Source organism: Juglans regia, chromosome 15 (assembly GCF_001411555.2).
Source record: "Juglans regia cultivar Chandler chromosome 15, Walnut 2.0, whole genome shotgun sequence".
Taxonomy (NCBI): domain Eukaryota; kingdom Viridiplantae; phylum Streptophyta; class Magnoliopsida; order Fagales; family Juglandaceae; genus Juglans; species Juglans regia.
The window spans coordinates 18881999-18898098 of NC_049915.1; the positions used below are offsets into that span (position 1 = coordinate 18881999).

The 16100-nt window shown below is 34.5% G+C and overlaps 2 protein-coding genes across 2 annotated transcripts; one reads left to right on the forward strand and one right to left on the reverse strand.

Moving 5' to 3' along the window:
* Window positions 1-3697: 3697 nt before the first annotated feature.
* LOC108993096 (gamma-glutamyl peptidase 5-like) lies at window positions 3698-4923 on the forward strand. The gene is made up of 3 exons (XM_018967858.2): window positions 3698-4058; window positions 4152-4484; window positions 4620-4923. The coding sequence occupies exons 1-3, from the start codon at window positions 3738-3740 to the stop codon at window positions 4713-4715; spliced, it is 750 nt and encodes a 249-aa protein (XP_018823403.1). The 5' UTR covers window positions 3698-3737; the 3' UTR covers window positions 4716-4923.
* Window positions 4924-12344: 7421 nt separating this feature from the next.
* LOC108993121 (AP2-like ethylene-responsive transcription factor At1g16060) lies at window positions 12345-15381 on the reverse strand. Its single transcript, XM_018967886.2, has 8 exons — window positions 15215-15381; window positions 15002-15084; window positions 14801-14809; window positions 14503-14591; window positions 14308-14381; window positions 14121-14171; window positions 13738-13814; window positions 12345-12925 (listed from the first exon to the last, which is right to left on the reverse strand). The coding sequence occupies exons 1-8, from the start codon at window positions 15379-15381 to the stop codon at window positions 12345-12347; spliced, it is 1131 nt and encodes a 376-aa protein (XP_018823431.1).
* Between the last annotated feature and the right edge of the window lie 719 nt (window positions 15382-16100).

The window sequence follows — 16100 nt, forward strand, 5'->3', positions numbered from 1 at the left end:
ATCTTTTGTTTTTATTGGTTTTGAACAATAGGATGCTCGTAAATATATGAAGTAACACAGGATCAGCAGTGGCAGGGTAAGGCATTCGCTGCTCAACCTCTTTTCCTAGCTAGGCCTGCAGTGTTAGAGCAATTGAACTGTTTTCCTTTTCTCTATATAGGGCTCTCCATAATTATTAGATGGTATTGTGATCATGTGCATGCTTTGGCAGTGTCTGAAAAAGTGGTGTATGAAAAAGTTCTAGCTCAACAAAAGGATTTTCAAGTGCTCTTATTGAATTATAGTACTGATTGTGCAATAAAGAAGTTATGAAGATAGTAGTACTAGCACTAGTGAAACGTTTCACCAGTTATTTTTTTTTAATTGTTGTCACAGATTATTTGCGGTGACTTTTAGTTGCCGCACAATGACAACTTCATCGCAAATAAGTTTTTGCGACAATTAACGTATGTCGCAAGACTATTTTAGCATCATGATTGAAATTTCTAAATATTTATTGTCTATATAAACTTATTTATGGAGATATATAGTCGCTGCAAATACTCTTTTTCGGCGACGATTACCCGCTACAAATACATAATGACAACGATAATTTAAAATCGTTGGAAAAAATATTGAGTCATTTGTGGCGATTTTTCAACATTTTGCGACGAGTTTTATCGCTACAAGTGACTTTTCTCAATGATTTAAAGGTAAATAGAAGGGCCTTTTATGTCAATTTTGGCGATAGTTGCAGCGAATAAAAATTGTCGGAAATAGTAGTTTTTTGCGACAATTTTTCCCTATTGCTGAAATTGATTAGAAATGACACTTTAATTTTGTCGAACATGCAGCAAATAATCAATTGCCGTAAATAATCAATTGCAACTATTAGTATGGATATTTGAGACGATTTTAAGCGTTAAAAAATGTCTAATTTCTTGTAGTGATATGCATGCACGTAATAGTAGTACTACTGATTTTACGAGCTAAGCTAATTGGCTGCGAATTAATTATCATGCACGTACGTGCATGCAATAAGGAAAATTCATGCATGCACGATGATATATTCTGATTTTGGAAGGATCCTTCAGTACTTTTAAAATGAATACAATTAACGAGCTAGAAGGCTAATTAAAGTGCGTTCAGTTCGAACTTCTCAGCCTCTCATCATCAGACCATGCCAACTATTTATTAGCCAAGCTCAAAAAAGAAGTTTATAATTAAATTGGAAAAATAAGAGGCTAGAGATCAAAGGCAAACATGTGAGACCAAAATAGCTGTTAACGATATATAGCAAGTACTACTACAAGATCTTTGTACGTACCCTGCATGCACACCAACCTGGATGCATGCATGAAAAATAAGACTTTTGTTGCTTTCATGTTTATATTGCACATGATCTAGATCAAGGCTAGCTAGCTAGCTAGAAACATTCATGATCAGAACATGATCATGATGATCAACATCATTTAAAGCTTAACTGCTAGCTAGCATCTATTTCCAGCTTGGAGAATCCAAACATGAATTTGGCTGATTTAATTTCCATGTTCACGATCATGAACATTTTGACACTTGCATATAAAGACGTAAATATATATATATATATATATATATATATATATATGTTACTTTGCAACAGTACTTGTCCAACAGCTAATTGTCTCCCCCATCTTTTAAAGATGCTCTAAGTTTTTCTCCCTTTTATTTTTTATGCTCTCTCATGAGCCTTAGGATTCCAGCATTTCACAGCTGGGAGAATAATTAATTTCCCCTTATAACATGATATTTTTTATAAAACGAAAATATGAAAATGTGTATGTACGTATCTAAGGCTACAAATACATAATTAAAAATAATTATTTCATACCAAACTTAAAAAAAAAAAAAAAAAATACATTATACACATGATATACCCACATTAACAAAACATGATAAGTGTTTCTTCTCAACAATTGACCCTTTTTTAATCTTTTTTATTTCAGCTGGAGTGTATCAATTCGAATTTTGTAAGAGATTATAATAATTAGCAAGATTTTTTTGAAAATTATATATGTGGATTAATAAAATGCAAACAATATTGTGTGAATTCCATGCATGCAGTACAGGCCATACAAGTAATATTGTTTCATATATATTATCCATCTTAGTGGAAAAGCAAGGCAAATTAGAGGCATATTGCAGCAGGCTTGGCGCGCGGATATTAAGTTGATTTCAGACTGACAATAGAGCGTAAACATATATAATAAGCTAGAGGTATATATATGATAGAAATGATTAAAATGAGAGAAGAGAAAGAAACAGAACAAAATATTTATACATGAATGAAATCATGAACATGATCAGTACTTCGATCTACTATATAATTAATATGTCGAGTCATTAATGTAGCAAGAATGCAAATTATTATTATTATTTTTAACGCGTGAACAATCATGGAAAACATATTTTCAACCATTTAGATTAAACTATATATATATATATGATGACTCAGTTTAATTTGCTTGAGGAAATACCCATGTAAGGAACCCTAAACTGCTTATGTTCATCGTACCAACCAATTAATTAAGTATGGTTCAATATATATAATCATGATACACGTTGCTGTAGGACTTCAATCTTAGGTCGTCTCTTTCTTCCACTACATTCCTTTACCCTTGGATCATCTCTTATTAATAAATAAATAAATAAATACTGATAGTGAGATAAGATTGTGATGATGATGTAGTGTGTAAAATTTTCCTAACATGGAAAAGGAAGATGCGAGAAAGATAAGATTCTCTATGTATAATTAGTTTCAAACTTATAAATATATTCTCCATTTTAATTGTAATGTGAATTTTTCCCACTTTCTAGGGAAAGTTCATAGTTACAACAAATTGATCATAAGAAGCGAATTAATATAAACAAGAACCAAAAAGAAAATCCTTACAATATCATCAGAACACATGCAATTAATTAGAGGATCAGTGGAACAAATTGCTTAAAGAACTAGCATATTCCAGTGGCAAAATCCCAAGACCATCTACTTTCCCCACTACAAACTGGAATCCAAATTCATCAACGAGGAAACAGAACCTAATACTTCGAACTTTCTCGAATCAGACCCAACAATTTCTTGCACCACAAACACTGTCTTGGGATCTGCATATTCTAACCACAAATTAAGCATCGAAGGATGGATGGAGAAATTTGTTTCCAATTAATGGAGCCGAAATGATTCGAATTTATTCTGGGGTTTTCCAAGAGGTCATTGATTACCCAGCTGTGTTAGAATCGTAATCTCTAGTGAGAGGACCATAATCTTACATTTCAAGTACTACATATGCATAAAAGCCTTATGTTCGGTGAAGATTCTGCACCGGCCGCCGAAATATTGCTGCCCCAAATATTTAAAGAATGAAGTAAATCTCTCAAGACATACGTCTCATGCATGGGATGTTAATTAAGAATCATTAGCCAAAGTGAAGCCATCGCGGAATCCGTCAAATCAGATAGGGGACGTCGACGTACGTGGACTTGCCCAAAGAAAAGTAGTGTATACGGTCTCACTTTTGATTAGCACAATTATCAGGTCCCAGATGCCTCTATAGAATGTGTTACTATGGCTTCCCAGATGTCCCTACGTAATTCAATTTTCCATCACACGTAAATGGCCTTTTGCTTCTATAAAAGGGGGGCCACTCCCTCTGCAAACTCCAACACTCCAAATCCTGAATTTCCTGAACAAAAGAAAATTCTAATTAAGTTTCTAGGAGATGAAGGTCGACGGAGGAGAGAGGAGATATGCTCTTCTTCTAGCTGCAAAGGACTCCGACTATGTCAAGAAAGTGTATGGTGGGTACTTCAACGTGTTTGTTGCAGCTTTTGGGGAAGAAGGAGAGAGTTGGGACTTGTACAGGGTCATAGAGGGGGAGTTCCCTGACATGAATGAACTCCGAAACTATGATGGGTTTGTGGTAAGTGGCAGCTCTAGTGATGCTTATGGGAATGATTTCTGGATCCTCAAGCTTTGCTTGCTTCTGCAAACTTTGGATGCCATGCAGAAAAAAGTCCTTGGGATTTGTTTCGGTCATCAGGTTACTAATCCACTTTAACTTAAATTTTTTGGTGATTTCATACGATGTTAGTAGAAAATTTAAAACCTTTTTTGTTTTGTTTTGTCGTTCTAGGTCTTGTGCAGAGCATTGGGTGGAAAGGTGGGCAAAGCCTATACAGGGTGGGATGTGGGGCTGAGGAAAGTGAGCATACTGAAGGACTTGGCACCATGCTGCTTCCTTGATGACTTGGGTGAAATCCCAACTTCACTTTCCATTATTGAGTGTCACCAAGATGAGGTTTTTGAGGTTCCTCCGGGAGGTGAAGTGATTGCATTCTCAGACAAAACAGGTGTGGAAATGTTCACTATTGGAGACCATATTTTAGGCATTCAAGGCCATCCTGAGTACACCCAAGACATTCTTCATAATCTCATTGATCGCCTTCTCAATATGGATGCCTTTGAGGTACGTAGTCAACCAAGTTCTTCTATTCTGGGATCTTTTTTTTTAGGCCTTTTTTATCCACGGTCTAGCTTCTTTTTCCACTTCATATATTCACACTTACGTTTGAGAAATTAATCTGAATTTGAATAATTGCAGAGAGGTTTTGCTGACAAAGTAAGGTTTATATTACAAACAGCTGAACCGGATAGAAAGTACTGGGAAAGAATATGCAGGAACTTTCTCAAGGGATGATGCATGCAGGTTTCGCATCCTTTCTGAAGATCAACTTGGGGGTTCCCAATTTTCTGTTCTGCTCACTGTTTTTTATCCTGCTTCTTTCTTTGTCGTCTAACCTAACATGGTTAGCATAATCATGTTACGGCCTGTGTACTTTACTTTTTTCCCATATGTTGAGGGAATCTATATATACTAATATATGATTTTCAAAGAGGAATATTTATTCTTGTTGAGTCACATCATTCGCTTAGCTCTTAAATAAACATAAGAAAAAATATGTGCATCAGCCTGAAGCCTCAGCACACTCAACGCATTGAGTGAAAAAAAAAAAAAAAAAATTTCTGTGAGGTGTGCTGCGGCTTCCGGCTGATGCGCAGCAAACCTCTAAACATAAAACTTGCATGTCATTTAGCTAAAATCTCATCTCTTAAAAAAAAAAAAACATAAACATAGACACATGAATCCATTGATTTGAAAGTTTCTAGCTAAAACTTTCATGGCCATTTATTTTGCTGCAATATATATATATATATATATTTTGCAAGAGCCAGTAGTCACACACATAGCGATTCCATCCCAAGTTTATTTCAAAAAACTCTCATTTATGGTGGAGGAAAACTCTGGTAATATCATTACACTTGGGGGTTTACAAAGTAAAATAAAACATCCAAAAATATACCCAAAACCAAGTGCCAAGACAAGCCAAAACCAAAATAAACCAAAAACCCAAAAAGACTACGAACAACGTGCTTGACGAAAGAGTAAAACAACGTGTTGAGTGTAAACCAAGACGCAAGACAAAGACGCAACTCGACGACAGCCGTAAACCTTGAGCAGTGAATGAAACAACGTAAGCACAACTGACCACATTTACGTAAACGTAAACGAACACAACCACTCAATTAGTCCTCAAATACGGCAAAGACAATTTATCCGTTCTAATCAATCCTTTAAGGTGCTTTGGAACATGCAAAAGAGATCCCCAAACCAAGGTCAAACCTTGAGCACCCATTTTTTCCAAATAGTCAGCCGTCGCATTTCCTTCCCGATAAATATGATTAATAGCAAACTCCCCACCTTCGTACAATCTCATCGCCTCCTCCTAGAAATCTTCTAAGTACCACACTTCACAATGCTTCTTCTGAATCTAAGATACACAAACCAAGGAATCAGACTCAATGTCTATCTGATATAGTCTCAAAGCACGACAATATTTCAATCCTATTAATAAAGCCTTCAACTCCGCTAGATTATTCGAACCCTCCCCAAGATAGGACAAAAAAGAAAGCACCATGTCACCACACAAATCCCGAATAATACCCCATGCACCTAACCTCCCTAGATTGCCGAGGCTACACCCATCAATATTTAATCTAAACCTTCCATGCCTAGGTCTCACCCAACTAATCAATTTAATCCGAATAATCGGAATATTCAAATCCCTCAACCTCTCCTCATCAGCAAAGGCAATTTTGTTAGTGTAGGAAAGCTACTTTGCACTTTCCTTAACCGCACACAAATAGACCTCCAAATCTCTTTCGTCGAGATGCATTTACCTTCCATCCTTGCCTTACACTTGCATTGCCACAACTTCCAAATAATAATAGAAGGAAGAATACCCACAATACAACCCACCCGGGACTTGGTAGACGCACATCTAAACCAAAGCGAAACCAATTCAAACCATCGTTTATTTGGGTCATAAGGAATGTCCAAAATAATTGAGAACCTCTTCCAAATTCCAGAAGCCAAATCACCTACAGCGAAAACGTGATTTAAATCCTCATACCTCCCTTGGATACAACAATTACACTTGGACGTAATAGGAATACCAACTCTCCACAACCTATCATCAACACTTAAACTGTTATGAAAAGTTTTCCACATTAAAATGGAAATTTTTTTTGGCAAAGCTGCATGCCACACCCACTTAGCCCAAGGCACAACTGGCGCCGAAACCCGAATACAATTTCAGGCACTTTTGGTGGAGAAACCGCCATCTTTATTATTTAGCCAAACAAGTAAATCTTGTCCAGCTTTGTGAGCACCCAAGAAACTACAAATTTCCTCCGTTTTTTATATTCCAACGAGCCTCTCTAAGACTTCAATGTCCCATTCATTTTCAATTTTTAATTCAGCCAACTTCAACTGTGGCACATCCACCACAAGACAAGAATTAGCAAGAGGTCCTTCATTCAACCAATGATCCCATCAAAAAGAAATATTCCCATCCCGGACTCTCCATTTTGAATTATCTAACACCGCCGGAATACACTTCACTACCATCTTCCAAAACCGCAAACCCTTTTTGGGATCTAATAAAGAAACATGTTTATCCCCAATATATTTAGCACGAAAAAATTTTGACCAAAGATCATTCCCAGTCATAACCTTCCATACAAATTTCATATGAAACGAAGTCTGAACCTCATCAAAATCACGGAGGCCAATACCCCCCTCATTAGTTGGCTTACACATCGACTTCCAAGCAACCCATTTCTCAGAGACCAGTAATTGGTCACTAGTATAAAACTTATCTGTCTTGTGGGAAAGGAGAAGCCAGATATGAGTGATCAACCCTCCCCCTCACCTGAGCTGCTTTGCGTGGTACCCCATCGGGCAGTTGCTTGATGCATAGCACAGCTTCTCCACCCACATGCTACTCATGATCCGCCATTTATTGATCTCCATTTTCATCAAACTCCTTGTTAGTCTTTGCACATCCTGCAACCATTTGGATGTGTCCACAGTTTCCTTGCTTTTACTGGAGTCCGCCTCCTTGGGAATTTCTTCATTCATCCAAATCTAACAGAACTCGCCTTCATCCTCTCTCGTTACTGATGGTCCAGTAGTTGTTGATAAGAATGTTTTGAGTTTTGTAAGAGCATGCTTGAATATGATGTATGTTGTTGTGGCGCAAAACATTTGAGGGCGCAATGCTAGAAGATACATCATGTAATTTGAGATTGTTTTGCTCATTTCCATATGCTTGTTCGCAGTACTCATGCATTGAACATCATAACGATAGCAAATGTCTGTTGCAAGATGCCATATGGTAATGCTCTTATTGAAATCTCTCATAACACTCCATCTGAAATCATGGTTAGGGCATCCATACCTTTCAAGTGCCCAGTGACCTCTTTGCATAATAGGCTTGGAATTTCTCATATTATCCACCTCTTTCAACTCTTCCACAATCAATTCTTTCAATTCGTTGGAAAATTCCAAGTGGCTCTTACTAATGCTCTTTTTGACATCCATTTCCTTGCCAAAAAACTCCATGATTTTATTGCAGTACTTTAACTGCTTGTCGTAAAGGCTAAAGCTTAATAGATTGAACTGTCCCAATGAATTAGACCACCTTTTCCACTTTGTTGACTTTGGGCCAAGAACTCATAAGCAATGCATCACAAGAGTAGAAGAATTATGGTGCTTGATCATTTGAATTATAGCCCAGTCTGAGAAAGGTAGAAGTATATTGATCTGATAAAACTCTAAAATGATGGCAGCAACTATAAGTACCACCAAGATACAGAAATGAGAATGACCATCTTTGTAAGATTTATTCTTTGTCAAGTACAAGATCACAAGGCCACATAAAGTAGATGCTAAACTCAAGAAATAAAGGATACGGAGAATACAGCCTGTCCTCGAATATACGATATATAGGAGACTTTGTGTAGAGCACATCATACATGAAGCCAAGTTCAGCATCTGTGATTTTGAAGATGTCCTCAGGCGAATATGCATCTGTTAAAAGAGTGTCAACCATTTTGAATAAAGCACGTGATAGCTCATGTGGAAAAGAAAGGACTCGGGTATTAGACTACTAAGGTGAAACAAAAGTTATTATGTTCAATCTAACTTTTGTTAAGTCATACTTTGTAATCTATAAATAGAGGCCTTCATTTGTATTTTTGTGATATACATGATACTAGAGAAAAATACAAAAGAGTGTAGAGAGAATAATTCTTGAGTCAGAAAGCTCCAAGAATTGAGAGGTGTGTTCAAGAGAGATTGTTCTTGTAAACTCATCACTGTATTTTTTATCATAAATAAAATGAGAAAGTCTCTTGACTGTTGCTGTCGTGGATGTAGATCACTAGGATCAAACCACGTAATTCCCTTGCGTTCTTGTATTCTTGTGCATTCTATTTTTTGTGTCAAAATAGTTAATTGTATATTTCTTGGGGAAATCTTGGCAAAACTTGGAGAAGGCAATTCTGTCTGGTACAAGGCAGAGAAGACAAAATCTCAACAGCATCAATGGACATGCAGGGAAGAGATTCATAAAAAGCGAGTTCTCAAGGTGAGGCTTCAAGCAATCAAAGCGGTAATAAGCCTTTAAGATTAGTTCTAGACCGGGAATGCCCCAGCTGGCCGGTTAGCTGTCGGAATAAAGAAGGAACTTGATCATCTGCTTCTTGGCGAATTTCCTCGATGCTTAGACCAAAGTTCTTCAGTGCTGACTTGAGAGCCCATACGAACTCTCCATACTTGATTATTCCAGTCAGAAACAAGAGCATGTATAGAAATGAGAACCAATTTATAATACTCTCGGAACTGAGAATGATAGAAGCTGTAACACCCACTTGAATGACTAGGTTATGAAACTGCCCCAATCCCAACTTACGTCTTCTATCGAGTATGCAGTAATGGCATCCGGGTTTCCAGTCTGCGCTAAAACTAAAGGTGCCAACAGTAACTTTAGCTCTCAATTGGCGGCATACTTAAAACTTTCAAGTTCGGTTGCATTGCATCAACCTTGCCATGGTTATAATCTCCGACTAGGATTGCAGCGAGCTTGCCAATGACAACCTTTGCAAGAGAACCTGACAGCAAGTAGGCGGACAAAACTGTGAACCTTATCCACAATCCTGGGATGTGTCTTCTGCGACTGCCATAGAAAGTGAGGACAATTTGCAAGGCCAAGTTCACAAAGACTAGTACTTCAATCTCCGGCCATGAATCCCACGGTAGCTTCTCATGTATTACTAGAACGTCCAAATTAAATGAATGGGCCCATGATTTTCTCTATCAAAACAATGAAAGAAAAATGGGCAGAACTATTAAAATTAGTGCTAGCTGGAACTCAAGCCTATAATTAACATAATTGACTAGTACTTTGTATATTCCATTTATGAAGACTATTAAGGATGGATGGATATGCTAGAACATCCATTTAAAGATCTAGGTGAGTTCTTTCCCTTTGAGATTTTTATGAATACAAATCATGACCGAATATATATAGAGGAATGCTACTGATCATTATCTCACACCACACATTTTACATATTTAAATATTTTTTATTTTATTTTATTCTTATTAAATTAATTGATAGTTGTTCTACTTATCATTGATACATCACATATTTGTTATGAAAAAAATATAAAAAAAAAATCAAATAAATGTGATATGTGATGTATGATGTATGAAGATGATAAGTAGAATTATTCATATATATACACTAGTAAGGGGTTACGTACGTGCAAGACACGTGTACTTCTAGTACGTAGCACCCAATTGGAAAAAAAAAAAAAGAGCCTCATAAAAAAATAAAATATCTCACTGAATCAATCAATAGTAATAATTTATTAAATAAAAGCTTTTCAAAGACAAATTTTGAACAACACTATTCTCAGTAATCTCAATAAAAAATTATATCTATGTGGCTTTCGCAAAGAAAATATCAATAGCAGAAAATTTGGACTCTAAGAAAAAATAAAAGTGTTATAGGCTGAATTATCACTGTAAATCTATTTGAAAGTAAAAGATAGTACTTACAATTAAATATTACTGAATCACATCAAAAGACCAACATCATGTCAAGGTTTGAAAATAATTAATGGTGGTGTTGTATCAACGTATCGTGAGGCAGCTAATCTATATAGTTTGTTGGATAGTTGGTATTAAAACTGTTTATATATATATATATATGTTAATAAATAATAATTCAATCATTGCATAACTTGAAAGACAGTTTGACTCATAATTTTAGAAAAAAAAAAAAAAAAAATTCATCAATTAACTCTATGTAGAAATTTTTCATAAACATTTTTTTAAAGATTAATAAAACAGAAGCACTTTTTAATTATAAATTTGTAACTAATTACATGTAAAATAGTCAGAAGCAGAAGCAATATAATGCCAAATACTAAAATGTAACAAATAAATTAAATAATTACAGAATATAAAAGTGAAGGAAATAACATAAATAATTACATGTAATTTTTATGATAATTTATTTATATGGACCGGTTTTTAAAAGTAGTATTTTTTTTTTTTTGGCACATGGGAAGCCCAAAAGTGAACATCAAAAGCCCAACTACCCCTAAATTTTGCAGAAGCCCACCCCTGCACCCTCTGCGACGCCGTTTGTAGAAGAAACCCTACATACTTATTCTTTGCTTCTCCTCTCTCTCTCTCTCTCTCTCTCTCTCTCTCTTCTCACAAAAACTCCAACGCCAAACGAAGTTTGCCACGGAACTGTTGAGTGTTTGTGCACTGATCTGAATATTTGTCGGGACTTCATTCCGAACACCCAATACAAATAAAAAAAACTCCAAATTATCTCCAATCAAATGGTCATTATGGCTTCTGAGATACACAAAAAGCAAATGTAGAGAAAATAATATGGAACAAAGCTTTTTTTTTTTTAATGAAATTGAAAACAGTTGTTCTCGCATGCATATTATTCAAGGAATAATATTAATACAAGAGTACATACAATTTGATCTTAAATTAGATTTTTAAAATAAGGAAAATATTCTAACCACAAATGGATTACATAAAAGCAATCCACAAATTAATGTGGCTTGATCATGTGGTTCATAAGATTATAAAGTTATTTTTATTGTACGTAAAATAAATCTAATAGATTAGATGAAATCACGTCAGTTTGTGAGATTGTTTGTAGATGTAGTAGTACTCTTAAAATAATACGTGCTTCTCGTGATATGTTTTAATATGGACGCATGACAAATTTATTGAATAAGTTACGTACAAAAGCATGCAGCTGCAGGCAGGACCAAATCTCTATCCAATAGTTTACGAGTTTTTTTTATTATTATTATTGAAAATTCTTTGGAGCAAATAGATCTAGAGAGACCATTTTCCACAAGAATTTTTAGGTCAATAAGAACGTCTTTAATTTGTACTATATATATATATATATATATATATATATTTATGGAGATGCTTCGTGAAAGATCAGGAGGGTTATAACTAATGTCATCATCAGCTGGCTGCTGAAAAATCAATACATATATATTATATGCATGTGAATCAATTAATTAAGAAAGATCCGCTTATATATGCTAGCTAATCCTATTTATATATATATATATATAAACCCATAATTAATTCATATAATTTTTTTCTAGTACTCAAGGCAGATGATAAAATAAAATAAAATAAATAAAAACCATGCAAAAGCTTCATTATTCTTCGAATTAACATCTACGTACAAGGAACGAACCAAATAATAAAGTTAGCCATCAACATGATCTGAAATTCATAACCAGAAAAATTCAAAATAATATATATATATCGATCGCATGCAAGAATTAATTAGTAGCTGATCCAATATCGCTAGCTCCCTCATGGCTGCCAGCTTCATTAATGTCATGATCATCTGATCTTCCTCTAAGCGTCAAGATCATAGTTAAATATGGAAGGCACCATTGAGTTTAGCTCATCGAAGATAGTATCGTCTCCTTCAGCATAAACAGTGCTAGAATCCTGCAAACAATCGAAATATGTTTGGATGCCATCAGGAAAGGTGCACTGAGATGGCATTGAAGGAGTGTACTCATCAGCTGTTGATGTCATCTCCATCATTTCTCTAAACTTTGACGATTGAAGAAGAAGCCCTAGGGCTGATGTGGCACTAGTAGTACTACTACTGACTGCAGGCTGTGGCTGATTCAGCTGCAAATTATTTTGATCTTCTGGTGCACTGATATTAATATATGTTGGGTTGTTCAACAAATTACTTATTAATCCAAGTTCTTCGTTAGGGTTTGGGGATAAATTAATATCGGCATTAGGATTAATTATATCCACATCGGGAATATTGTAGATCACGTTGTCATTGTTATTACTATTTTGAATGTTGGGTTTGAGCCATTTGATATAACGACTGAGATCAAAGTTGGTGACTGCATTCAGTCCACGATATTCTATGGCTGCCATATCATATGCAGTGGCCGCTTCTTCTTGGGTGGCTGCAAAAATTCAAGATCATGATATTAATAATGAGATTAATATTTCATGAAATATAACATATATATATAACAAATTAATTAAACATGAAATATAATCCATTTGACATGTAAATTCTGGGAAAATGGTGATGATATATATTAACGAGTCTTGCCACATCCACAAAGAAATTATACAAAAATAATCCTACAAACTGATGTGGTTTCATTTAATCCGTTAGATCTACTTTACAATAAAAGTAACTTTATAATCTGACGAACCGCATCAAGCTACATCAGTTTGTGAGATTGTTTTAGTATAATCTTTTTGTAACTAGAGTATTTTTCATACTTTAATATTATTCGTTTGTCCTAAATGGATACAATTTAGATAAACAGAAGATGATTTCGACACGCCCAAACTCATGAAAACGAGTGGTTCGATCCAGCTTGACAAGAAGCAAATTAATATTATTAATATATATAACGGGACTGATCATCTGAAAGTTGTCTTTTTCTCTGGTAATTAGTAGCTCGCTTGTCCATTTGCGGGAACTTCGGATCAATTTAAATAATTTTCAAGGGGATGTCTTTTTCTAGCTAGGTGAATGACAACAATTCAATATTATGTCAGAACTTTCAAATTAAGGCCTAGAAATTATACAATTACTGAACAAATTAGGATCATCGTCCGATCCAGTTAATTTAATTATTATTTTCTAATTTAGTTGGGTGTACATGACTTATATATATATATATATATATATATATATATATATATATATAGTTGATTAATTAATAAAATTAGGGAGAATATGGAGGATGAATATATATACCATATGTCCCTAGATAGAGATATTTGTTTCCAAAGACTCTGCCAATCCGAGCTTCCCATCTTCCATTGTGATGATGTCTGCGATCATCATCATTGACATATTATATAGAAGAAAATGACATTTCAAATTAAATATATATCATGTGGTAAAAATGAAAAATGGCGATATATATATAATATTAATATTGTGCGTGCTTGATCTTATATATGCATGCATTTTTTATCGATCAATCGATCTTATCACATCTGTTAAATTCTGTTAAAAAAAATTAAATAAATATATATTATAAAGAGATATTAATGGATTATCTTGCATGACGTTCTTAACTTCTTCATGATCAATTAAACTACATGAATAATCATGAAATTCGAATATATAATTACCTTGCAACACCTCTATATTTCGAAACTCCTCGAGAAAACCCACTGCTTTTCCTGCAAATTCGATATATATATATATGTTACAATATTAATTAAAATCTCAAAATTTAATTTACAAGATAATTATTTTTCTATATTATATATTGAACGTATATATATACGTACGTAGATGTTGGTACTAAATTATTACCTTCTCAATGATCCAATATATTCTTCTCTTGACAGGCCATCCATTTCTTTCAGTTCTTTCTCGTATGTGGATAACTGTAATATTAATTACTGTGGACGGATTAGTATATGTATATAAACATCTAATTCCTATATAGATAAAATAATCTTCGATCCAGTGATCTATTATTGAAAGAAAATGAAGCATAATTATCACCGGAAAGTTGAGAATGGTTTCTTGACCCCAATACTTCAGAGCAGCTAGGTCATATGCATGTGCTGCTGCGTCTTCATCGACATAGGCACCTGAAAATTATTCCAACATCGGAAAATAATCAGAAACACTACAAAAACATATGATTAACTAACTGCAAGATCGATCATAGTGAAACTGCACTGAAATTATTATTATAAGTATATACATATATATATATATATATATATATTTAGTTCTGGTTTTTATTAATTTCCATGATATTGCATGCACGTAGCAGAAGTCATAAATTCATACATACCAAGGTAAACTGCATTCGAGCAAGTTTCCCACCGATCGCAAGACGTTAACAGGACACAACCGAGAACGGAAAGACAAACCCCATCAGTAATAGCACCATGTAAATATATATATATGATTAACGAAGGAAAGAAGAGATCATTTCTATATAAATATATATATATATATATATATATATATGAATCCGATCAGTATGAAGTACCTTGCCGTCCTTTCTTGCTTTGTGATTCATTCCAACAATTCTTATCCCATAAATGAGCTTCATATCGTCCAGTCCATCGATGTCTGAAATGATCACGAGGCACCCGGTACACTTCAGAAAAGGAAACAAATAAAGCAAATCCAGAAAAAAACTATCTAATATTTTGAAGAACTCGATCGATGCATGAAACAAAAAGTTTGAGTGGTTGTTGACCTAGTAACCCCTCGATATATTGAGCTACGTTGAGGAGGAGAGTCTCTTGGAACACTTCTCCTTGTCCGTTTCACCTTTTTCACAGTAGTAGTACTGTTATTGACATTAGAATTACTGCTGCTGTTTCCTGCATTTTTTTTCTGGTTTTGTGCTGACAATTTAGCCATGAAAATACAGCACGGAACAAGCTGCTAGCTAGCTAGAAGGGGAATGCGAGTTGAAAATATCGATATATGACTGAAGTCCTGCAACGAGAAGGGTTTTTTATATAAAGGGAATCAGAAGAGGATATAGGAGCTATAAGATCAGCAGTACTATGGGTTGGCATATTAGATATCATAGCCGGCAGAAGAGATAGTTTGTGACCGTCTTTAACCGGCTTATATGGCTATTTTCTTCTTGTCCTCGCCTAACTTTGTGTTATGTGCTGTTTCAATCAATCAAAATATTGCTTTCTTAATTAATCATCGATCTACCCTTCTTCTATGCCATATCAATTTAATTTTAAAGGCTAATTAATTAAGCCCTTTTATCCTCTACATTAATGTATAAGATCGATCTTTTGGTAATATATACAATATGGATATAGCAAGTAATTTCATCGATCGTTGGATACTATACATGAACACATACATATATACAAACATAAATACATTCATAAATATATATATATATGGTAGATCACAGAGATACTACAAGAAAAACGTTTATTTATATATAGCCAGTTATATATTTGTAATGAAAATCATGAAAATTATTTGTTGACAAAATGAATCAATTATCATCGTAAATAACTCACCACAAATAATTGCATGTGAACTTATAATGAGAGAGAGATTAAAATGAAGAAGTTAATTCGATCTCTCTATGTTTTTTTTTGGCATGT